Source organism: Spea bombifrons, chromosome 1 (genome assembly GCF_027358695.1).
Source record: "Spea bombifrons isolate aSpeBom1 chromosome 1, aSpeBom1.2.pri, whole genome shotgun sequence".
Classification (NCBI taxonomy): Eukaryota; Metazoa; Chordata; class Amphibia; order Anura; family Pelobatidae; genus Spea; species Spea bombifrons.
In genome coordinates this window covers 124,735,970-124,761,492 of record NC_071087.1, presented here as the reverse complement: position 1 = coordinate 124,761,492, position 25,523 = coordinate 124,735,970, and the positions used below count along the sequence as shown (strand labels likewise).

At 36.9% G+C, this 25,523-nt stretch overlaps 1 protein-coding gene across 1 annotated transcript in view; it reads left to right on the top strand.

Annotated features, from left to right (window-relative positions):
• Positions 1 to 25,523, top strand: part of DNAH10 (dynein axonemal heavy chain 10) — a 49,336-nt gene that overhangs the window by 18,653 nt on the left and 5,160 nt on the right. The window contains exons 27-70 of the mRNA XM_053471889.1: positions 317 to 550; positions 771 to 893; positions 1,154 to 1,387; positions 1,585 to 1,808; positions 2,321 to 2,590; positions 2,669 to 2,852; positions 3,209 to 3,343; positions 3,894 to 4,046; positions 4,450 to 4,638; positions 4,835 to 4,981; positions 5,361 to 5,552; positions 5,935 to 6,053; positions 6,691 to 6,849; positions 7,334 to 7,469; positions 7,566 to 7,688; positions 8,565 to 8,699; positions 8,900 to 9,116; positions 9,437 to 9,556; positions 9,969 to 10,114; positions 10,525 to 10,677; positions 10,894 to 11,154; positions 11,514 to 11,686; positions 11,856 to 11,949; positions 12,169 to 12,336; positions 12,450 to 12,638; positions 12,718 to 12,889; positions 13,476 to 13,679; positions 14,012 to 14,092; positions 14,256 to 14,453; positions 14,895 to 15,056; positions 16,410 to 16,584; positions 17,165 to 17,346; positions 17,647 to 17,783; positions 18,056 to 18,273; positions 19,692 to 19,913; positions 20,025 to 20,172; positions 20,638 to 20,917; positions 21,181 to 21,410; positions 21,709 to 21,982; positions 22,193 to 22,297; positions 23,086 to 23,240; positions 23,769 to 23,920; positions 24,898 to 25,081; positions 25,217 to 25,417. Of these exons, the coding sequence (XP_053327864.1) occupies positions 317 to 550; positions 771 to 893; positions 1,154 to 1,387; positions 1,585 to 1,808; positions 2,321 to 2,590; positions 2,669 to 2,852; positions 3,209 to 3,343; positions 3,894 to 4,046; positions 4,450 to 4,638; positions 4,835 to 4,981; positions 5,361 to 5,552; positions 5,935 to 6,053; positions 6,691 to 6,849; positions 7,334 to 7,469; positions 7,566 to 7,688; positions 8,565 to 8,699; positions 8,900 to 9,116; positions 9,437 to 9,556; positions 9,969 to 10,114; positions 10,525 to 10,677; positions 10,894 to 11,154; positions 11,514 to 11,686; positions 11,856 to 11,949; positions 12,169 to 12,336; positions 12,450 to 12,638; positions 12,718 to 12,889; positions 13,476 to 13,679; positions 14,012 to 14,092; positions 14,256 to 14,453; positions 14,895 to 15,056; positions 16,410 to 16,584; positions 17,165 to 17,346; positions 17,647 to 17,783; positions 18,056 to 18,273; positions 19,692 to 19,913; positions 20,025 to 20,172; positions 20,638 to 20,917; positions 21,181 to 21,410; positions 21,709 to 21,982; positions 22,193 to 22,297; positions 23,086 to 23,240; positions 23,769 to 23,920; positions 24,898 to 25,081; positions 25,217 to 25,417 (7,758 nt within the window). The remainder of the gene's footprint in view (positions 1 to 316; positions 551 to 770; positions 894 to 1,153; positions 1,388 to 1,584; positions 1,809 to 2,320; positions 2,591 to 2,668; positions 2,853 to 3,208; positions 3,344 to 3,893; positions 4,047 to 4,449; positions 4,639 to 4,834; positions 4,982 to 5,360; positions 5,553 to 5,934; positions 6,054 to 6,690; positions 6,850 to 7,333; positions 7,470 to 7,565; positions 7,689 to 8,564; positions 8,700 to 8,899; positions 9,117 to 9,436; positions 9,557 to 9,968; positions 10,115 to 10,524; positions 10,678 to 10,893; positions 11,155 to 11,513; positions 11,687 to 11,855; positions 11,950 to 12,168; positions 12,337 to 12,449; positions 12,639 to 12,717; positions 12,890 to 13,475; positions 13,680 to 14,011; positions 14,093 to 14,255; positions 14,454 to 14,894; positions 15,057 to 16,409; positions 16,585 to 17,164; positions 17,347 to 17,646; positions 17,784 to 18,055; positions 18,274 to 19,691; positions 19,914 to 20,024; positions 20,173 to 20,637; positions 20,918 to 21,180; positions 21,411 to 21,708; positions 21,983 to 22,192; positions 22,298 to 23,085; positions 23,241 to 23,768; positions 23,921 to 24,897; positions 25,082 to 25,216; positions 25,418 to 25,523) is intronic.

Below are 25,523 nucleotides of genomic sequence, written 5' to 3'. Positions count from 1 at the left end.
TCTTGCATCAAGTTTGGAAGACCCTTACATATTTAGGTACTGCTTTGTCTTTTACTTGTTCTATTACTTTATTTGTACCAAATATTTTCCGTTTTATCTTTGTTATGCAGATTGTACTTTCGTTGCTCCTGGCAGTAGTGCAACAGTATACTCTAAGCCACCTGGCGCGGCCAGTAAGCAGGTGTAATGTTGGATGATGTGGACATACTATTATTTTAATAATCATTTCTAATACATTTTAATATTATAATAAATCTAATATTTAACCAATCCGTGTTGTTTAACTGATTTATTTTGTTTTTTATTTCTAAACCAGGGTGTGAAAGAAATTGTAGACACCTGGGAAAATATGAAATTCATTGTTCAAAAATACATTAAGGGTAGTCAAGACCGTGGCTATATCCTGGGATCTGTTGATGATATCCTTCAAATCTTGGATGATAATGCAATGAATCTTCAGAGTATCTCAGGAAGTCGATTTGTCGGTCCTTTCCTCAACACCGTGCAACTGTGGGAAAAAACGCTTTCTCTAATTGGAGAAGTTATTGCGGTAAATACAACAACACAATGTTTTGTAGGTTACTGGAAACGTACTATTTCCCAGTTAATCATGTTTCAATTTTACTTTTTTTAAAAAAAATTATTTGTATTGATTTTATACAAAAATACAAAAGACAGAAAAAATACAGTAGTACATTTTAGACATCAACATTGACAAACAGCACATTTTGGGATTCCATTGCCCAATTGTTTTTTGACTTTAATCACAGGTGTGGATGGCCGTTCAGAGAAAATGGATGTATCTGGAGAGCATATTTATTGGAGGAGATATTAGAGCGCAGCTCCCAGACGAGGCCAAAAAATTTGACAATATTGATAAAATATTTAAAAGGGTGAGTATTTATAAATGTAACAAATCTACCCATTAGGTTGAATAGAAGTGTCCTGAAAGGAAGCCTGTGGAAACGAGTTGGCAAGCAGGCTCTGTAATTCTCTGTAATTCTGCCCGGGTCTGTGTTTTATCATTTCTTAACTATCATGCATCAAACGCTATGTAATGTAAGTATACTGAAGACGTGCTGTGGCTGTCGAAGCCTAAGGACTATCGCACGGATATCAGATGGGAAACCTAACTGTTTCTTTCTATAAACAGATAATGTCCGAAACTGTGAAAGACCCAGTTATCAAACGATGTTGCCAAGTTCCTAATCGCCTCTTTGATTTGCAAAACCTAAGCGAAGGCTTAGAAAAGTGTCAGAAAAGTTTGAACGATTACCTGGACTCTAAAAGGAACGCCTTTCCGAGGTTTTTCTTCATATCCGACGATGAGCTGCTCAGTATACTTGGGAGCAGCGATCCTACGTGCGTCCAGGAGCACATCATCAAGGTAATTCAAAAGTTTAGGAAACAGGACCACAATACAATGTTCCTCTGAACGTGTTCCGGTTTATTTTAAGAGAGGATCATTCATTAAATAACAACTTTGATGTTTGGCATGATTGTAATGAATGAAAATTAACTTCTAAGTTAATAAGCGAACTGGAAATGAAAATATATGAAGCTAATGCATGTCGATTGTTTCAGATGTATGATAACATTGCATCCCTCAAATTCCAAGAGGGCAATAACGGGGAAATGCTTGCAACAGCCATGATTTCTGCGGAAGGAGAAGTGATGCCGTTCCGGCAGGCTATCGCCGCTGAAGGGCGTGTGGAGGACTGGATGACAGCTGTGCTCCACGAAATGAGGAGGACAAACAGACTCATTACAAAGGAGGCCATTTTTAGATATTGCGAGGACAAAAGCAGGTATTTTGGTCATAATTACAAGTATTGGTAATGCTTGTTGGAAAACCTTAAACACAATTTTTGAGAAATTGACACATTCAACTAAGGTACAACATTTACCTCTCTGGAAATAACGGCAACAGATTTGTTTCGCCACCCCTAGTCTCTCGCCTTCATGCTCTGGACCGGTAATGGGTACCATGAAGTATTACTTTATTGACCCATGCAAAAACAGTCAGAGCTTTGGGCAACTCTTGTAGCCATTATAAAAGTTTGGTGGACTTTGACTCTTGTATTTTCTTCGTATGTTTCTGTAAATGCATCCCTTCATTATTCAAGACTCTGGCAATACCAGTTCTTTGCAAGTCTACTTTGCTAGTTTTGTTATATGTATATATTAAATAAAGCCAGCATATATGCAAAATAGATAAATATAACATGATTATTTGGGAAGTAGATTGTATGTAGCTAAAATGAATACACAGACAGGTGACCTATCATTTGTACTAATCCCATATCTCTGCATCACACAGGATAGACTGGATGCTGTTGTACCAGGGGATGGTTGTGCTGGCTGGTAATCAAGTATGGTGGACCTGGGAAGTAGAAGACGTTTTCCGCAAAGTGAAAAACGGAGAGAAACAAGCAATGAAGAATTATGCAAAGAAAATGCACCAGCAGATTGATGAGCTTGTTACACGAATCACCCAGCCGTTAGACAAAAATGACAGGAAAAAATACAATACTGTACTTATCATTGATGTGCATGCAAGAGACATTGTGGACATATTTGTTAGGGACAGGTGAGATAAAGTTTCATACGAAATTGCCATGTGCCGCAAATGGCTCCCACTAACGCGGATGACTTTTCTCTCTGCCAGTATAATGGATGCACGGGAGTTCGAGTGGGAAAGCCAACTGCGATTTTACTGGGACCGAGAACCCGATGACCTGAATGTCAGACAATGTACTGGGACATTCGCTTATGGCTATGAGTACATGGGTCTCAATGGGAGATTGGTCATTACCCCTCTGACTGATCGGATATACCTAACACTCACACAGGTGCCCTTTCTTAAGCCTGTTTTCAACAGTATGCCTGTTGCTTTTATTTCATTGCAGCAAGTGAGCTGTTGGTCAATTTTATGTCATCAGTTGTGTTACTACTAGAATACCAGATCAATGCTGAATTGGGCTGTCCTAGTCCATTAAATGCATATTGTTATACATTGTGTATTATTATGGCTAAAACCAGATAGTGATTCATAGAAGCTGTATGGTTAGTGCCTTAGAGATATTTTATTATCTTGAAGTGTTTTGGATTTTTTCGTTTAAGAGGGAACTCAATAATTAATTTTATTGTCAATGGCTCCATCCCATAATTTGTTTCTTGTGTTTAATTTGTTTTGTTAATTTTACAGGCCCTGTCCATGTATCTCGGAGGTGCACCTGCTGGGCCAGCGGGTACAGGTAAAACCGAGACAACCAAGGATCTGGCTAAAGCCCTTGGATTACTCTGTGTGGTTACAAACTGTGGTGAAGGCATGGACTACAAAGTAAGTAGAGGTTACTGGGACAAAAAGTGCTACTTTATACTGTATTGCATGTACATAGCTATGCTCAATGTAACAGATCCTAGGTCCGTATTTAGAGGCTATTCACCAATGCGTGAGGGTACCCAAGTCGCGTTAGCTAGACAAACCTCCTGTTCGCTAACACAAACTTGGCTGCACGCTTGCCAATGGCTATTCACAGGTATTCACTAAGTTCTGAGATGCTGTTGATTTTTAGCTAAACTTAAATGGAAAATTAAAATATCACGTTCCTACTCAAGAGGAGGACACCTACTCCCCAGAGTTGAAGTGATGATATGAAAAATAAATAAATTACTGTCTTGATAGCTGTAGATGATGCCCTCAAATCCACATCAAAAAAGAACCATGGAAGGAGTTAATTGATAAATTAATAACCCCCCCAAAATGTATGGTAAAAATGGTCGCTGGTTATACTTAAATATTTGAATTGTATCTGCAGTGACAGTTCTATCACTATGTGATCTGTCACCATCCATTGAAGAGTAATATGCTATTTTGTTTTCTATTTTAGGCTGTTGGGAAAATCTTCTCTGGCCTTGCGCAGTGTGGAGCTTGGGGATGTTTTGATGAATTCAATCGGATTGATGCCTCTGTACTGTCAGTGATTTCTTCCCAGATACAGACTATACGAAATGCATTAATTCATCACTTAAAGAAGTTTCAGGTGTGTAACGCAATAGACTTCATAACTATATCAGTGGATTCACAACCAATAGGCATTTTGAAAAAGGGATGGATACCTTTTTTTTTTTTTAGCACAGATGAACGTACAGATTTATAAAAATGAATATAAATACAGGTATATAGCAGCACCAAACTTTTACATTTTGGAGTTGAGGAGGGTTGTTCTTTCTCCATTTACAGCAGTGTTAGCTTTTTAGTGTTTTGGCATTATGTATATGTATAAATGTGTTTTAACCACAATCTGTACAATGCTTTATTACTACCTTTTATTTATAAGGCACAACCGTATTCTAAAGTGCTGCATAGAGGTAAGAGGTATGATCCAAAAGTTTCCAAAAGCAGCAAAGGTTCCTAAAAGTTTGCATTGGATTTTTTGTGTTCAGTTCGAAGGGCAGGAAATTTCTTTGGATTCCCGAATGGGTATCTTCATCACAATGAACCCTGGCTATGCCGGCCGTACGGAGCTTCCGGAATCTGTCAAGGCTCTTTTTAGACCTGTTGTGGTGATTGTGCCTGATCTCCAGCAAATCTGCGAAATCATGCTCTTCTCTGAAGGATTTCTCCTAGCCAAAGTAAGTTGGGCAAAATCAGGATAGATGGAAATTGCAAGATGGGGCACAGTGATAAATATTTCTTTATAAGTATATAGTTATTTTTATATGTCAGAAGGTAAAAAGATGTGTGTGTATATATATATATATATATAACTACCATGCAGATTTAATGTATATACCGGTAGTTTTAATTTATATTTTATTTTTATTATAGAACCTGGCTAAAAAGATGACTGTGTTGTATAAACTTGCACGGGAACAGCTGTCCAAGCAGCATCATTATGACTTTGGTTTGCGTGCACTAAAATCTGTGCTAGTGATGGCTGGGGAGCTGAAAAGAGGGTCTCCTGATTTAAGTGAGGTAAGCGTGTGCGTGTGGGTATCAGTCATAGTCGTGTTTAAAGATAACAATGCGGGTGTTTCCTTAAACCCATTGAATATTAAAGTGCATATTCTGAATTAAATAATGAATCTTGGGGTGGAAGGGTAAGGACTTTTTATTTAGTTTAAATATCCCGGATCTGTTGAGATTTTTTGTGACTGTAGCCGACACAATAGCTGGAGTTCTACACGTTTGCGGTCATTGCAATGGTTTATTAGAGAAAACTGCATTTTAATTTTGGAATTATAGCAATAAATCTAGGTTTTTGGGAGGGAAAATACACAGCGGTGTAGGTTTAAGAAGTAAATGACCTTTAGTGTGTGTTTATGAATGATATGTATTTTGGTTGAATTTTTAGGATGTTGTATTAATGAGAGCTCTAAGAGACATGAATCTACCCAAGTTTGTATTTGAAGATGTTCCTCTGTTCCTCGGTTTAATTTCGGACCTGTTTCCGGGGCTGGACTGCCCCCGTGTTCGCTACCCTAATTTTAACGACGCTGTGGAAGAGGCCCTTCTTGAGAACAAATATGTCCTTTTGCCCACACAGGTAACGTCGACCTGACCTGCCTTATTCCAACTTATGCGTACTTAGCTAATGTTTCGTTAACATGTTAAAGTGGTCAACATAGATTTTTAAACGCATTATACTTCTTACTTTAGAGTCTCCATAATTTCTAAAAGTTGCTTGATCCATTATGCCATTACTGAGAAGGATGAATAGCTGATTGCGAAATCAATAACTATGCCAATTTTACTGTTCATTGCATTCAATGATGTCCTTTCATTAAATCATAGGCAGTGGGTCTGCTCACTTCTCTCGGATGTTTCAGCTCATGGCATTGCGTCCGTTATGGACTGGTTTTAGTTATAGTTTTAAATTATGTCTAGGAATGAATGTGTTCATTATTGACATGTGGTCTGTTCCAAAGGTGGATAAAGTTGTTCAAATGTATGAGACAATGCTAACACGACATACAACTATGGTGGTCGGACCCACAGGAGGAGGAAAATCTGTCGTTATTAACACTTTGTGTTCGGCACAAACTAAGTAAGTGGATGTCCAATGTGGTATGTTTCATGTTAATACTGATTATACTGGGCACGTCACAACTAAAAGAGCAATGAAAGTTGGCTGTGTATTATAATAGTCATTTATTAACAAGATATATATATATATATATTTTATAATCTTATTAAAGCAATGTTGTAGCTTCCATTTACTTACTAATCAAAGAGCTGCCTGATATTTCTGTCAGCACGTAAATGAATCACAGGCTTTGTTCTAAGCCTCATAATAAAAGAATGAAACAGCGCTCAAATTTTGTCTAATTTGTCTAAAAAACAATTAAATATGTACAGCAAATTTTTAGTGTTCTTTAAAAAAATCATCTTATTTTTTTGGCAACAGGTCAACGGTTATGCATGGAACAATAAAATCAATGCCCTGCTTCTATAAATATCCAGTTTTATTTAATATATATTTATACTGAAGTGTACCTACTTGCTTTACAATTGAAACTGGTTCCATTACTTGTTTTCTTTTTTTTCCTTTTTGAAATGTATATCTATTGTTATGTATGTTTTTAATACATTGAGACGCCACCATAGGCTGTTCCTCAATGTATTACAGATTGTTGAAACAAAGTTTATGTATTAAAAAACAACTAATTGCTTCTCTTTGTTAGGCTTGGCCTTGTAACCAAGTTATATACACTAAATCCTAAAGCTATGAGTGTGATTGAGCTGTATGGCATCCTGGATCCTGCAACAAGAGACTGGACGGATGGAGTTTTGTCTAATATATTTAGGGAAATCAACAAGCCAACTGACAAAAAAGAGCGACGGTAAGGGTTTGGCTAACATATGAAGGGCATTGACAAAAATCAGCTTTTTATCTCTTTTTATTCCAATAAACGTCCTTTTATCTACAGACCTGGATGCTGTTGTGTGCATCCATGTGATATTTTGGGTGACTTTTTCACCACATTCAGCGGAATCTTTATGGCAATTCTAACAAGTCCTTTTCTACCTAGACCATTGTATTGTTTACCCCAGATAAGGAGAAACAATATTTTGAAAACTTATTTTTAATTTAATACTAGTAATAAAAAAAATGGTGGGAGTTCCACTTAAAAAAGGCGTTTGTTACTCCTTGTCGGAATGATAGAATATGTTTTGATTGTTATCTGATTTTAAAATGTCTGAGAATCATTGATCTAAATAAACAGATGGGGGATTAAAATGAAGGCCATTTAATTTCCCAGAACTGAAATACACTACTTAGTTAAATTCGTCCATGGAGCAAGTCATTTTTTTTTTCTTCTTCAGGTATATACTATTTGATGGAGACGTGGATGCTCTGTGGGTGGAAAATATGAATTCTGTGATGGATGACAACAAGCTATTGACCTTGGCAAATGGAGAGCGCATTAGGCTGCAGCCACACTGCGCATTATTGTTCGAGGTGCGGACTATTTTCATCGTAGTATCGATTTTCCCCATTATCTCCTCAGAGTACTCACGCAGTGCAATACTTTTAAATACACTCTGTTTCTTTTAGGTTGGGGATTTACAATATGCTTCACCTGCTACTGTGTCACGCTGCGGCATGGTCTTTGTGGACCCCAAAAACCTGAAGTACAGGCCTTATTGGCAGAAATGGATCAGTAATAGACCGAACAAGGTAAAACCTTTCAGGAGTTTGTGTGGATAGGGTTATTATTTATTACTATATGTACTAGAATAGACCAAGAAACGAGATGCACTCTATTTTATAAGCAAGTAGGAAAACACCTAAACCTCTGACCCTGTATTAGACAATGGCCTCTTATTCTAACAAACTTCTCTCCTGTACTTTGTTAAATCCCTTTATGTATTTAAATATTTCTGTCACATGTCCCCTCTCTCTTCTATCCTCCAAGCTATACATATTGAGACCCCTTAGTCTTTCCTGATTTATTGGAATCCCGCAAACCATTTACCATTTTTTGTAGATGGTTTTTCAGAAATGTACGTAATACTCTAGGTGAGGTTTGGCCTCACGATATATATCTTTCGATGCTTTATCGCATTGTCTGCTTACATTTAAGTCCTCTGAAATAATTACTCCCAAGTCCCTCTCTTCGGTTTTCACAGACAGAACCGTGCCCCAATGCTACATTCTGCCTTGGGATTTTTAACACCCCAAGTATATTATTTTACATTTATCAAGATAAAACTGCAGCTGCCTCACTCTTGACCATTCCTCTAATTTACGTAAATCACTTGCCATTTGGCTTCTTCCACGAGGAACATCTACCCCGTTGCAGGCCTTTGTATCATTTGCGAAAAGACATTCTTTACCATTAAGGCCTTTTGTAATAGTGAGGTTTAGGTTCCAAAAAAATACATTTAGCATAAGTTAATATTAATTGTGTAACATACATTTATTTATTCCATCTCAGTTGTGTGTGTCTTTGGATCAGCACCAAAAACTGTCTGTACTATAATGTTAGTCTTCACTTTGTTCCTATCAATGTATTCTTAATGACTATTTCTATGTTTTACATTTTATTTTCAGCAAGAACAAAGTGAATTAAATCGTTTGTTTGAGAAGTATGTCCCGCAGTGTCTTGAAATGATTATTGAAGGAATCATTGATGGAAGACAAGGAGAAAAGTTAAAAACGATCGTACCTCAGACGGATCTAAACATGGTATTACCTTAAAATAAATAATACTTTCTAGTGCTCTTCATAACTATTAATAAACATGAATAAAGTTCACATTAGCGCACACTCGTTTTGTGTACTGCATTACTGACTGTGTGTGAAATGGTAATTGTGTAAAAGATTTTATTAAATGGGTATAGAATAATAGTATAAGGAAGTAATATTTCATGTTGTTGACTTTGCAGGTTACTCAGCTGTCCATGATGCTGGATGCATTAATTGACAAAGAAACTGATGATGTGGATGTTTTGGAATGCTACTTTATTGAAGCCTTGTATTGTTCCCTGGGTGGGACGTTGCTTGAAGCAGGAAGGGTTAAATTTGATGAGTATGTTAAACGCTTGGCATCAATGTCATCGGTCAATGATGAGAATGAAATGGCTGGGCCGGGAGAGCTTCCAGGTAGGTTACCTTGTAGATTCAATTACTTAAATAAAAATAAGAGTTTTCTTGGACATTGTATGTATGTATATATATATATATATATATATATATATATATATATATATATGTACATATAGATATATTATATGTGTATACTGCATATGTATATTGTATTTATTTAGTGCTTTGCAGTTGACTGTATAATAAAGGGAAGGTAGAATAAGTGCAGTAGTATAGTATGAACAATGGTTGTACAGTTGTTAATATTGGGGTATAATAGGTATAAATACATTAGAGCTTACAGTCTGAGTGAAACATGAGTTTGTGCATTTCTACAGGTCAGTTGTCCACCATTTATGATTATCACTTTGATGGAGAGAAAAACAAGTGGATATCTTGGAGCAAACTGGTTCCTCAATATATCCATAAACCTGATGAGAAGTTTATTGATATATTAGGTAAGTGGAGGGTTCAATAATGCTTTCACTTTTTTGTCCTGGTATTATGGGCTCAAAAATAACATTAGCTGAATATGCATACAATTCTTTAAAATCTGCCTCAAACAATCTCCTTCCGTTCCTGTTGGAAAAGATGCATAATCTTCATTTTAGCAGATCTTTATCTGGAAATGTATAATAATGCTATAATATTGTTTTATCATATTATAAAATATGAAAATGTTAATACTTAAAATGCATACTTGTACTAATATGAAAATAGAAGTATTATACTTTGTACTATACTATTAGCATTATAGTAAAATTTTGCTGATGAATATGGGACCTATCTTTGCAGAGATTCACATAAGGAAACATTTGCCTTAACTATATAGGATGGATAAAGTCCAAATTTTATATACTTATATTCTAGTTCCTACTGTGGATACGACTCGTACTACGTGGCTCTTGGAACAGATGGTCAAAATCAAACGGCCCGTCGTTCTAGTTGGTGAATCCGGTACCTCTAAGACAGCAACAACAACGAACTTGCTTAGAAACCTCAACAGTGACTCCACTGTATGTGAGATTTTCATATTTATGTGATGTGTTTGAAACATGACCAAGGCGTCTTTGATCAGTTAATATGGAATGAATGAGTGTATGCAATATTTGCACTTTATTAATCAGACTCTTCACTTTATTACAAATACTACAGAGTGCTTGTTTGCAAAATTCTATACCATTAAGAATTGTTTTTACCATTTAGACTTTAAAAAAAAAAAATTATATATGATTGGAATAATGGCTTAATAGCCATAAAGTATACACATGTCATATTAAACTGTATTTAAATGCTCTTTGTACATTAAGCTTGCTTTTATGTACACAAAACTCCAAACATTTTTGAAGATGTACATTTATAATAAAATGTATTCAGTAATGGGATACAACTCTTAATGGTGACCTACCGGTACATTCTTTCCTAGATGCTCCTGACCATTAACTTCTCCTCTCGAACTACATCCATGGACATCCAGAGAAATCTGGAAGCCAATGTTGAGAAGCGTACAAAGGATACATATGGACCTCCTATGGGCAAGCGTTTGCTGGTCTTTATGGATGATATGAATATGCCAAAGGTTAGTTTAGATGATTTGCCACCCAAACGCTATTAACCTTGAAAGGAAATAATTTCTAATGGTGCTGTTGGATCTTTGGCATTTTTTAATCTTGATTAGTTTCTTGTCTCCTGGAAAGTAGGACTAATCACATCACATCACATTTAATCTTTAGTCAATTCCCAGACATTTTGTTTCCCCTCTAATGGCTTTGTAATGTTAATGTTTGTGACACAGGTGGATGAGTATGGAACCCAGCAGCCCATCGCTCTGCTGAAGCTGCTCCTTGAGAAAGGTGGCATGTACGATCGTGGCAAAGAGCTCAACTGCAAGTTTCTGAGGGATCTCGGATTCATAGCTGCCATGGGGAAAGCAGGTGGTGGTCGTAATGAAGTGGACACCCGCTTTATTTCCCTCTTCACTGTATTTAACGTCCCATTCCCTTCAGAGGAGTCCTTACATCATATATATTCATCTGTTTTAAAAGGACATACAAAGGTAATTTAAGAATAAGCAGTAGGGCAGATGAATGTAAATGAATAGTCCAAGCAAATGGAAAGAAAATAGTTACATGTCAGATTACATGAATGAAATGTAAAAGCTTAAGGTGCACACCTTGCAAAGTTAAACATACTTTGGATACAGATCAGCACATTCTTAAAGTTATCATTGTTATTTGTTGGCCATTTGGTATGGTGAATAATATTAAATACATGTATTCTTGGTTCCTGTAAAAACATCTATGTTCAAACAATGAACCTTAATATAAGTTATTTTATGTAACTATTAAAAAAAAAAAGTCAGTTTTTACATTTCTCAATTACAGTATGAATGCGTATTGTCTCTATTCATTACAGCTATTTCATGAGGATGTACAGGCCATCTGTGATAAGCTGACCTTCTGCACCCTGGAACTGTACAAACTGATCGTGCGCGACTTACCCCCAACCCCTTCAAAGTTCCATTACATATTTAATCTCCGTGACCTCTCACGGGTCTACAATGGGCTAGTTCTTACTACTCCAGAAAGGTGACTTTTTCTTTTTCTAAAAAACATATATGTATGTGTGTGTATATATATATATATATATATATATATATATATATATACACACACATTATAATATAAAGGTAATTATCCTCTCAATATACAGTTATGATATCAACAATTACAATAACTATTTAAAATTTGATTCCAGATTCCAGACTGTGACTCACATGGTGAGAGTGTGGAGAAATGAGGGCCTACGAGTTTTTCATGATCGACTTATTAATGAAGATGATAAGAAAGTGGTGTGTATAGCTTAATATTATATTTTATACTGTTGTACTGAAATGAAAAAAGGTAAATGAAAAAAGTTGCAAAACTGGCACAATGCATTTTTAATTATAATGTTATAAAAATAATCTGTTTATGAAATGTATCAATATGAAAATATTAACTTTATATATGTATAATTTATAAAATGTATAAAAATTGCTTCAAAACCTGGCATTTTTTTTAATATAAAGGTACAAGGCCACATTCAGAGCCTAATAGCAGAACACTTCCCGGCGGACTTGGAAAATGCCATGAAGGATCCAATTCTCTTTGGAGATTACAGGACAGCGCTGAACGAGGGAGAGCCTCGGGTATATGAGGATATTCAAGATTATGATGCTGCAAAAGCTGTCTTTCAGGTAATATGATATAGTATGTACTAATATTTTATTATGACTTGTTACTGATCCCTTTTACTCAGTCAGCTTCCATGACTGTAATTGTATGATTCATTAAGCAATGTTGTTTTTAGGAAATTCTTGAAGAGTACAATGAAATTAAGACCAAAATGAACTTGGTTCTTTTCGATGATGCACTCGAACACCTCACCCGTGTCCACCGCATTATAAGAATGGACCGAGGACATGCTCTCCTGGTTGGAGTAGGAGGTTCAGGAAAGCAGTCGCTTGCACGTCTTGCTGCTTTTACTGCTGGATATGAGGTGTGTTATAGTTATTACTGTATACATCTTCAATGCTTCACCCAGAACAAGATGATTTAAAGCATTTTGCTTGTTTCAGGTTTTCGAAATAGTCCTAAGCAGAGGTTATGGAGAAAATAGTTTCCGGGAGGATCTGAAGACCCTCTACACAAAGCTTGGCCTAGAAAACAAAAAGATGATCTTCCTTTTTACCGACGCTCATGTGGCAGAAGAAGGCTTCCTGGAACTGATTAACAATATGTTAACGTCAGGTAATAATTACTGTAGTGTGTGATGGCACTTCTAATACTAACTGATGCAACCACTTGTATTCAGGAGAGTGTGCAGTTATAGATAGGTCCTTAGTTATGTCCGATGCTAGGGCAACATTAGAGTACTACTTTTATATAGAATCATTGTTATTTTACATGTACCTTCACATTATGAAAGTCTGAATCAAAATCAGGAATGTGTTGTTACACGAAACATATCTTATTTGAAATATCACATATCCTCCCTCAATAAACATTGTGTTTTTACAATCCATCTAAAATGTATCCAGAGATCAAATTGTAACTATTAACTACTAACAAACGGTATCATTTAGCTTAATATACAAAATAGTAGCATTGCATCAACACAATACAATGAGAACATTTAAATAATAAAAAAACAACACAAATATGAAGATACTTAATGAAGGTCAAAGTTTCTGACAAAACTGAAATATGCTTACTGATTTCGAACCCATGAATGATCAAGTTTAAGATACAGCTGTGTTACGTAGTGAGAAATTTGTCAGTGTTAAACCTAATTATACTCAGGAAAATATATATTAAATGTCGTCGTATTTTACAGGGATGGTTCCAGCTCTTTTCCCTGATGATGAGAAGGAATCGATTCTGGGCCAGATCCGGGATGAAGCTGCTAAATGTGGGGTCGGCCCAGCTAAAGAAAGTATTTGGCAATTCTTTGTAAACAAGAGTGCCAACAATCTACACATTGTTCTTGGAATGTCTCCAGTAGGTGACACCTTGAGGACGAGATGCAGAAATTTCCCAGGTAAAGGGAAGCTGGATTCTATTATGTTAATTTGTAATTCTCACAAATCATGTCTTTATCTTCCTAATGTATTTGCTGTAAATACTTTACATTAACTCAGGGCGCATGAACTGATGGAGGTTGGTTTTGCTTCATAAGTCTTTTATTGACATGTCATTAGCCATATTGGCTAATTTAGAATGTGTGGTTTTAAAATTCAGTTGCCTTAGGTTGGTTATAATGTTTGTAATTGATAAATCTTTTTTTTCTTTATCTATAATTTATTATATGGCTAAAAATGAATATAATCTGATAATTTTTATTTCTGTTTTAATGCATTGTTTATTTAAAAGGTTTGGTAAATAACACTGGGATAGATTGGTTTCTGCCTTGGCCACCACAAGCTTTGTATGCAGTTGCCAAATCATTTTTAGGTGAGTAAACCACTTTGGTGTATGCAAATATGTTTATAGACCTTTTATGCGGAGGTACTTTGACAAATTGTGACAAACATGGCACCATGTGTTAAGCACAACTTGAACTTTAAATGTGAGTAGCTTGTAAAGCTTTTATGTTCTTTTTCTCTTGAAATCTTAGGAGAGAATGAAATGATCCCTCCTGTGCACTTGGAGCCAGTAATTGGCCATGTGGTTATGGTACACGATTCCGTTGGAAAGTTTAGCAAGAAATTTCAGCAGAAGCTAAGGCGCAGTAACTACGTCACCCCTAAGAATTATCTGGACTTCATCAACACCTACTCAAAACTGTTAGAAGAAAAGAACCAGTTTAACCTTGGTAAAATGGGAACTTGGGGATGAATTAGTGAACACTAATCTATTTACAGACAATTACTGTAAACTAAAACTGTAACTATTGCGATACAATTGTAAAATGTTATATGAAGTTTTGACAGCTGACGGTGAGATCTTGCCAGAACATTTTCACACCGAAGTCATTTTCTGTAAACAAGGTTATTCATGCTCATGATATCTGGATATCTATACTGTATGCAGTAATTATCTTTATTCCCTCAAATTTCAGTTGTTTGCAAACCTAAAAAGCAAACTGTACCTCTCAGATGTATAGGAACTACAACTCCCATAATCCTTAGTCTATGTTATGAGCAATGAATCTCCTACTATCTAATAAACATACACTATAGACATCTATTTCAGTGTTCTGTGTATAGATACATAGGCAGCAGCTGATGAACTTCCTTATTCTTGGTTACTCTAGCACAGTGCAAGAGGCTGGAAGGTGGTCTGGACAAGCTGAAGGAAGCCACCGTGCAGTTGGCTGAGCTCAATGTAAAGTTGGCTGAACAGAAGGTGGTTTTAGCAGAGAAGTCCTCAGCCTGTGAAGCCTTGTTGGAGGAGATTTCAGTCAATACTGCAATAGGTGAGCGGAACAATGATGTTTTCTGAGATGCAAAGGCTGTCCTCCTTAAGCCATACCATCTCAAATGATCAATGTACACATAATTTCCTTTCTTACACACCTCACTTGTTTTAGCAAATGTTTGCTAACATTGTATTAGTTTCGTAGTAAAAATTTAAGATAGACGATCAGTGATATACAGGGCTTACAATTAGAACTGTGAATTACAGGTGAAGCTTGAACATTTCAGATAGTTCCTATCAAATTTGCAACTACCATATAAACAGGTTAAGAAGCTCCCTAGGGCGGTCATTGGTCTAAGGAGTCCCTCAGAGAATGAGGGATGGGTTAGGTATATATTCTTCATAAAGACATATCACTTTAATATTTAATTTGTAAAGCAGATTATAATGAGTATTGTAGCACAGAGTTTATGAAGAATGATTTTTGTCACTTGCTCATGTTGATGTGTCCCGCCTAAGTCTTCTTGCTTAAATCCTGAAAGTGGATCTGAAGCGATCCCCTGCACAATGTCCAGGACCACAAAATATATATATATATATATGCTGAAAAAAACCTACCGTAGTCTTGTTAGAGAAAATACCAAAGTCAGCCCACTTAGAAATATGCCAAAAGAACGTCTGCAGTTTTTCCGTTCAGAATTTGGGACGGTTTATTAAATTTTTAACCCCTTCAATCTCTTCAATCAAACGACAGCCTGGTCTCCCGTGCAGCGGCAGGGATGTGTCCCTGACGCTGCAAGAAAGGCTGGGCGTACCGGTATGTCCATAGGGGTTTCTTAATAGGCGTTTTTTGGACGTCCCGGTACGTCTATAGGGGATTGAAGGGGTTAAATTGGCATCATTGAAAAAACTTTTAATTCTATAGACATTTAACAAAACCAAATTTGTAGCAATTTTGGGCAGTTTCCCAGCACCTGGGTCATTCCTTTACATATAGCTCAGTTTTATATTCACACTGTACAGGCATTGTTATTCTGTATCACAGTTATGAGAGTAATCTTAATCTACCATGTTGTGTTATTTTGTTTGCGTGTACTTTTTACTGGTTCTGTTATGGGTCAGAATAATTGCATCTTTTTTTTGTTTTAAGAAGTTATGGTTCCCATAATTTTACAGGCTGGATCATTTTCTAGTATTCTGTATAGGATTAAATATTATTATCTCTTCCCTGACTGCCTAATAATAAGTATGGCTCTCGTACAAATATTTGACTAACACTGTTCTAAGGAGCAAAACTGGTGTAGGTAGTGGGGTAAAACACCAATTAGTAGTAGTAGTGTGAATTGATTTTAGTCGACATAAATCACCTAATTTGGTCTATATTATTGAGTCACTGTCATTTTTTTCACAGCTGAGGAAAAAAGGAAGCTTGCTGAAGAGAAGGCCGCAGAAATAGAAGAGCAAAACAAAGTCATCGCGGTAGAGAAGCAGGAGGCCGAGAGTGCCCTGACAGAAGCTTTGCCAATACTGGAGGCTGCCAAGTTGGAACTTCAAAAGCTGGACAAGTCAGACGTCACTGAGATTAGGTAACACGGGATTTACGAAGAAGGTTTCTGGTGTGAATTCCATCACTGGTTCTCCTGTACACTACAATGGTGTATCTGGGCTTTGTGTTGCATTCTTTAAGTAATTATTTTCTCCATTGGTTTTGGCCTCCTCTATGATTTAACAGCCCAATTGTCTCAAATAATGGAACCTGTAGAATATATGCATATTGTGAAAAACATTATCACTTACTTTTGGTCAAGTGGAATAAGGTCTTTCTTTTACTTTATGCTTTTCAAAGGAGGCTGTAAGTACTTTTGTCTGAGAAATGTGAAGGTATACATGATTTGGGGTGTTGTGTTGTTTCAATGTGAGCGTCTCTTCTTCCCAGTGTCGATCATGGCCATGGTGCATACTGACTTGCCTGTAAGAGCATTGTAAAGTAAACAGTGTGGCCCTGTCAATGCAAGTCTTTTCTTTACAGTTATTTTACAAATTATAAATTTGTCATGTTTGTGTCATATTGACAACATGGTTTGCTCCAGTTTGCAGTGATCTAGTATGCAGTGAACCCGTGCCGATGTAATCTCTTTATTCAAATTGATACTTTTTTTCCTAAAGGACATTTGCCAAGCCCCCCAAGCAAGTCCAGTCTGTGTGCGAGTGTATCTTGGTGATGAGGGGGTACAAAGAGATCAGCTGGAAAAGTGCAAAGGGAATGATGTCAGATCCCAATTTCCTAAAATCTCTCATGGAGATGGATTTTGATGCAATTTCCCCGAACCAAGTCAAAACAGTACGAGGTAACATGCCGAAGACAAAGTTTAAAATACAGACACACAATAATTATAATATTATAATTATAGAAATATAGGTTTTACAAAATTTGCGTGAAAGGCAGAGCTGTATTTAAATGTATATTTAGGTCCTTAAGTAAAAAAAAATATGCATATTCCCCTAACTTATAGGTATTTGTTTCCTGCTAATACAGCTGTATGTATGTGTGTGTGTGTGTGTGTATATATATATATATATATATATATATATATATATATATATATATATATTAGCTTGTGAAACAATAACTGTTCTTAACCTCATAGGCTTCCTGAGAAATCTGAACACAACATTTGAAGACATGGAAGGCATAAGTAAGGCAGGCTTAGGGATGCTGAAATTTGTGGAAGCTGTGATGGGTTATTGTGATGTTGCTAAAGAGATCAAACCAAAAAGGGAAAAGGTAAGTAGTAGGAACCAACAAGAAATAACCTTAGTTACCCCTTTTTCAATGTTATCCACATTCTAAAATGAAATACAATTTATTTTTTGAAATTTTTATTAAAAAAAGTTAGGGAAATAATAGATGACAAAGGGAAACAGGACATAGAAAACATTTAGTAATACTCATGAAAGATTGTCAGATTTTATACCTGCAACATAGAGAATATATTAATATAAGCTTGGGAAGCATAAATTACGATTTGACTGCTGGCCATTTTTCTTACAAAACAGGTGGCAAAACTAGAGCGTAACTATTACATGAGCAAGCGTGACCTGGAAAAGATCCAGGCAGAATTAGCTGTCATACAGAGTGAGCTGAAGATATTGGGTGAAAAGTATGAGTCTGCGATTACAGAGAAGCAAAAACTGCAAGAAGAGGCTGAAATTATGGAACGCAGACTGATCGCTGCGGACAAACTCATCTCTGGTCTAGGATCTGAGAACACAAGGCAAGTTTGACAAACAAACTCATCTAATGAAATCACTTTATGGATTTTGTCCTTGTACCAACACTTTGGTTATTTTTCTTTTATCCTACTTAGTGTTGTTTTGACCGTTTTACCCTGTAAATAAATAAATAAATTTCAAATCACAAAACCTTTTTGGGATGCATAGAACTTTGTACTTTTTTTTTTACCGCAAAGTGATTTTTCTAGTTTATGTAAGTACTGTATTTGCTCGATTATAAGACGACCCTGATTATAAGACGACCCCCCAAAATCAAAATATTAATTTAGGAAAAAAACAAAAAGCCTGAATATAAGACTACCCTATAGGAAAAAAGTTTTACCAGTAAATCTTAATTCATGTAAACTAATTTTCATATTTAATAAAAGCTATGATTGAGAAAAATATATTTTCTATTTCCTTTTATTTGCCAACCTGCCCCCCCAGTTATGCACATCTGCCCCCAGGGTTGCCACTCTGCCCCCAGAAATGCCGTATAACCCCCTATTTGCCACTCTGCCCCATGATGTGCCTTTTAACCCTCTATATGCCACTCTGCCTCCAGAAATGTCTTATACCTTCCTATATGCCACTGTGCCCCATGATATGCCTTTTAACCCCCTATATGCCCCTCTCCCCCATGATATGCCTTATACCCCTATAAAAAGGGTTAAAAGGCATATCATGGGGCTGAGTGGCATATAGGGGGTTAAAATGCATTTCTGGAGATATATATATATATATATATATATATATATACTGCTAACAGCAATCACACTCCTATCAAGCCAAGGCAGCCAGTACATGCTGGAACCTGGAGATGATAGAAGTGTGATTACAGCCTCCCTATGCCATGCTACCACCCCCACCCCCCTTACACATCCATGCTATCACACACACACTCATTCACAAACATTTAAATACTCATTCATTCCATTAATCACGCATACACACAAACGCTCAAACCCCTCACCCACCCACCCCCTTACCTGAACTGCAGATCTCCCACTTACAGACTTCTGCAGGGGCCCGGCTGTGCGAGCAACTTCTCTGGCCCCGCCCCCAGAGGAAGGAGCGGGGAGGTAGAGTTATGTGAGGACTGTGCTAGCTTCCTGTTCTCCCGCTTCTAATAGCAGAGACGCTGCTCGCGATCAAAGCCCGGTAAGCAGCACGGCCCCAGCAGAATGAGGTCTGATTAGAAGACAACCTCGATTATAAGACGAGGGGTATTTTTCAGAGCATTTGCTCTGGAAAAAACCTTGTCTTATAATCGAGCAAATACGGTATTTAAAAAAAAAAAAAAAAGCTTTTCTGCCATGCAAAGAATCTAATTAACATCTTAGGCTGCATGGACACCGGCTATATACCCTAACAACAAGTGACAGATACACACAGTTTACGTCTTGCTTATATCCTCCAGATGGACAAATGATTTAGAAGAGTTAAAGGAGCGAAGAGTAAAACTACTTGGAGACTGCTTGCTGTGCTCTGCTTTCCTGAGCTATGAAGGTGCTTTTAACTGGGAATTCCGTAAAGAGATGGTATACACTGATTGGCAGCAGGACATACAAGACCGAGAGATTCCGCTTAGCCAACCTTTCCGGGTAGAGAGTCTTCTCACTGATGATGTAGAAATAAGCAGGTAAATGAAAATGATCAGTGCCCATAAAACAGTTTGGGTCATTCTCATTACGTTGACTGATTTAATCTATCATATCCCAAATGTACCAAATATGAGAATTTTTTTTTGCAGGTGGGGCTCAGAAGGATTACCCCCTGATGAACTCTCAATTCAAAATGGTATACTAACAACCCGTGCTAGCCGTTTCCCCCTGTGTATAGACCCTCAGCAGCAAGCATTAAACTGGATCAAGAGGAAAGAGGAAAAGAATAACCTCAAGGTATTCTTTAATAACCTAATGGGTGTATCATCCTATCAGTCCAGCATGGCATTCATTATGCAAATTTATAAAACAATACTGACACTAGCAGACTGCAGAGAAGAGCAATTTACCCTATGTAAAAATAATTTCCAACTTCATATCTATGCCTTTCATTTTATGCTATTGCTTCTTGTCCAAGCAAGCAACTCTTTTTAGTTATTGTACTTTGTTTAAGCTCCTTATGTATACATATGTTTCTGTCATATCTCCTTCTCACATTTCCCCCACACAAGACATAGTAAGATTCTTTGAATAATATGTATTATATATTTTTGTTCTGTAAATCACGCACCATTATATGTTAAAAACGAATAGCTGTAAAACAATCTGAGTAGTTAATATGAGAGACCGCTATTCATATATTTAATTCTGCAGATGTCCTCAAAAATGCTCTATGATATGTTTTATGGTTTATGGTTTCAGATTTCCTCATTTAACGACCCAGATTTCCTAAAACAACTAGAAATGGCTATAAAGTATGGCTTCCCATTCCTATTTCAAGATGTAGATGAGTATATTGATCCCGTGATTGATAATGTGCTAGAGAAGAATATCAAGGGTGCTCAAGGCCGGCAATTTATCATTCTGGGAGACAAGGAAGTTGATTATGACCCAAACTTCAGATTGTATCTAAACACTAAACTAGCAAACCCCAAGTATTCACCTTCAGTGTTTGGTAAAGCCATGGTCATCAATTACACAGGTAAGAACCAATTTCTATTTATGTTGCTTCTCCTTTTCACCACTCGTATGGACCTCTTGTAGACCACTTAGAATAGACTAGATCATCCTTTACATCCTTTACATCCTTTTTGTTCTGTAAGTGACTCTGGGATGTGGTTAAAGTTACAAACTTTGTGTATATTGCACATTTATTAATGGACATCTGACAGATACCTGCTAGTATTAATTAACGCCTCTCGGCCATGAAATCCCATTCTCACACATCTCAATTTTTGGTCCCAGTTACTCTGAAAGGCTTGGAAGATCAGTTGCTTAGCGTAATTGTAGGTTTTGAGAGAAGGGAGTTAGAAGAGCAAAGAGAACACCTCATTCAAGAAACCAGTGAAAATAAAAAGCTGTTAAAAGACTTGGAGGATTCTTTGCTGCGAGAACTTGCAACGTCTACTGGTAACATGCTGGATAATGTGGAACTGGTTCAAACTCTGGAGGAAACAAAGTCCAAGGCTACCGAGGTAACACTATATCATGTATAGGAATACGGGTATAACAACACAAGATATAAAGGCTTGAAATTTTTTTTATTATCAGGGGAGGTTTGGCTAAGTTTGCTTTGTTTAGGATGTGCTTATTACTGTCTTTCAAAAGGGCCGGTCTAGTCCTCAATTTTTTTTCTCTTGATTTTCTTAATGTACATTGGCACACATTAATTTTGCATGGACACTAAACATGTAATATCCTATAAATATGAGTAGAAGACTCAATAAAAAGAATGGTTTGTAATCATACTAACAAAATGTTGTATTACATCAGGTCTCTGAGAAACTGAAACTAGCAGAGAAGACAGCAGTTGACATTGACAAGTTACGGGATGGTTACAGGCCGGCCGCTAAACGCGGTGCTATTCTGTTCTTTGTCCTGTCGGAGATGGCGTTGGTCAACTCAATGTATCAGTATTCATTGTCATCGTTTTTGGCTGTGTTCGATTTCTCTCTGCGAAAATCTTTGCCTGATGGCATTCTGGCCAAAAGATTGAAGAACATCATGGATACTTTGACCTTCAACGTGTATAACTATGGCTGTACAGGTAATGGCCGTTTCTATAAAACCACGTTTAAATAAGATTATTCCAAATGTTTTCAGATTTGATTAACATGAAAATACACACTAAAAAAAAACAATAGTTTACTTACTGGCAGCAATAATATTGAAGGGATTTTTCTGTGTTACAATATAATCATTTGCAGTGTTAATGATTTGCATGCTGATTAGTATCATCTCATTATTTTGTTTGCAGGTTTATTTGAAAAACACAAATTGTTGTTTTCCTTCAATATGACTATAAAGATTGAGCAAGCAGATGGCAGAGTGCCGCAGGAAGAGCTTGACTTTTTCTTAAAAGGTAATTACAGCAGTTAACGATTACTAGCAATGTGCATGTGAAGATCAAGCAATAACCTAAAAAGCCTTAACTCTAATTAAAAAGAACATTTGTAAGTAGCTCAAGTATAATATTTTCCAGCGTTATTGATAGTTTTTTATCGCAGTCTTCAGGGGTGACATGAATGCCTTTGTTTGTATGGTAGGATGTATGTCCTCGCCTATAATGTATGAAAAGAATGTGGCATTTTTCAAAATGTTTGGTGCTGGTGTTATTATTTCTCAGTCAGTGGGCTACTACATCATGCATGTATGTTAGTATGAGGGCCATAAGTGTCACTTTTAAGGATCATAAGCGTGGTCCTCTAGGGCAATAAAGCTCATGAACACTGATTTAGAGCAAACTTTTGATCTATTTGCTAGTGCACAAAATGCACAATATCCCCAAAGCAAAATCATAAGAATAAAGCCTAGCTCCCATTGGAGCCCTCTCTGGCTATACTTTGCTGGCCAGCTCAGCTACTCACTGACTTCCCTCCAGGCCCAACTAAGCCAGGCTTTGGAAGCCCCCAACCCCAGACAGTACACACAGTAATCCATGCACGTTGGGCTAGGGGGATCTTCTTAAGGGCCTCTTCTTGCCCTGCAAGCACAACAGTCTCTCTGATTGTCAGGTTCCAGCACCTGTGCCTGATGCAGGCTTCACAAGTTCTGGACTGGATCCTGCAAACCCAACTTGGGCATCCAGTCTGCTGCAATACTAGGGTTGGAGCAATTTCAAGTAAAAGCATATATGTTATATTTTTTAAGGAAATATTTCCTTGGAGAAAAGCAAAAGGAAGAAACCTTGTTCTTGGCTGTCGGATCAAGGTTGGGAAGATATCATACGTCTTTCTGAATTGTTCCCACTGCTGTTTGGGTCTCTTCCTGATGATGTAGAGAAGCATGAGTCCGACTGGAAAGCTGTGAGTGACGCAACAAAACGTGTCTTTCAAATAATAAAAGAATAGTGTTACGTAATTGAATACTTACCTTGTCATCTACATTGACAGCTCTTTTTTATTACTAAAGCAGGCAAGTTTTTAATCCAACATGGGAAAAGAGTGTAGCATAGTAATTAAGTTACATAGAAATTTGCCAGCGCGCCTACAGTCATTTTCCCTCCTTTTCTTTGTATGGTAAATATAACTTTTGTCACTTCAGATGTCTCGTCAGATAAAATGTTATCTGAAGAAATCTTCCTACCATGCTTTCCCCTTTATTTTTTTCACTAAAGAGGTCCAAAATAGAGTTTATAAATATATTAAATATAAGCTATGGGTATAGGTTTAAATATTGGAAATGGGAAACACAATAGTGGATTATTAGATCATTAGAGTTAGAAGATAAGTAAAAACAATGAAAGAAAATTCCAGAAATACATGTGTGCCAAGGAGAATTAATGCATCATTTTGATCCAAAATATGTGACACAAAGTGTTTTCTTTTTCAAAGTGGTATGACCTGGACACGTTGGAACAATACCCATTCCCTCTTAGCTACAACAAGCTTTCCAGCTTCCAAAAACTGGTTCTTCTGCGCTGCTTTCGGGTAGATCGTGTTTACAGAGCTGTCACAGACTATATCACAGTTACCATGGGAGAGAAGTAAGTCATCTATTCATTCAGTAAGCAGAGCTCTAGTAGAAAGAGGCATTCGTCTTTCTGCTATGGCCATGAGTTCATCAGATGTCTAAGTGAAGGCAAAGCCATTGTAAAATTGGCTTGGCCTTGAGAAGCTCCAGCAGATTGGCATCAGAAATGTTTACAGTATTTGAAGAATAGCTAATGTTATTTTTATCTGACTAATTATGAAAATATTTAACTAAGCATTATTGATCATCATTCCATCATACTGAGCAAAAACAAGAACAGACCAGAGTATAATTCAGATCTGTTAGTGTCTGTCTAAAGATCCATGGAGGCAGAATTTGTTCTGTAAATTTGTGAACACCAAAGAGAACGTTCCAGGGCATAAAGGAAAGTTAAATCAAGAAAAAAAGACAATAGTTGGCAAAATAATCTAAGGGAGCACTGCATAGGCCAAGCACAATGTTATTACACAAAATGTGAGAACAGGCTAAAAATCAAATAAGATGTGTTCTACTGGAGGTAGGGAAGGTCAAGATAGGTCACCAAACCATCTTCTCATTTTGTGTATCATTAGAATAGATCCAGGCTGCAAACAAAATGTGTGTGCTATAACATTAAAAGCCAATTACTGAACATGTTAGACATGTGGTTTGCTAATTGACATGAAACTCAATGTCATGCAATTACGTTTCCTGGAACACTCATCTTGAAGCCAACATGACCATACCCATCACAATAAAGTATTTTGGGAGCTGTGCTGCATACACGAGACTAGTGGCTAGGAATCTCTATTTAGAATTGATTGCATGTCTGAGATGATTATTTTGCTATTTGGTTAGTGTAAAGTTGGCACCAGTATTCCGTGTACTTTCTAAACAATTAGCCATGTTAGAGGATGATTTTTACTTCGACTACAAATATAGATGTTAAAGAAAGGCAGAGATGAAATGCCTTGTTATAAAAACACACTTTTGTATCATTACTTCCTTCAGGTACGTGCAGCCTCCAGTCATAAGCTTTGAAGCTATATTTGAACAAAGTGTTCCAACTTCACCAATTGTCTTTATCCTGAGCCCAGGCTCTGACCCGGCTAGTGACCTCATGAAGTTGGCTGAGAGGTCTGGATTTGGAGGCAACAGACTCAAGTTCCTTGCCATGGGACAAGGTCAGGAAAAGGTAATTGACATATTATAAAAACTTTTTGCCTTATGACACCTTTCTATTTTTTCCAGACATAAATGTTTCATATATAGCCACAATGTTTTATTCATTTGTAAAAGTATCTGACATATATGTCTCTTGAATATGCAGGTAGCTCTCCAGCTTTTGGAGACAGCAGTTGCTCGTGGGCAGTGGCTGATGTTACAGAACTGCCACCTCTTGGTAAAGTGGTTAAAAGATTTGGAAAAGGCCTTGGAGATGATAAAGAAACCGCATCCAGACTTCCGTTTGTGGCTTACTACAGATCCCACCAAGGACTTCCCTATTGGAATACTTCAGAAATCCCTGAAGGTACATTCCATGAACCTAATCAGAGTGCGGTATTTCATGACTTGTGTCACCTGCACATACAATGATATCACTTGGTAATGTCTGCTTTATGATGCAAATATTTATA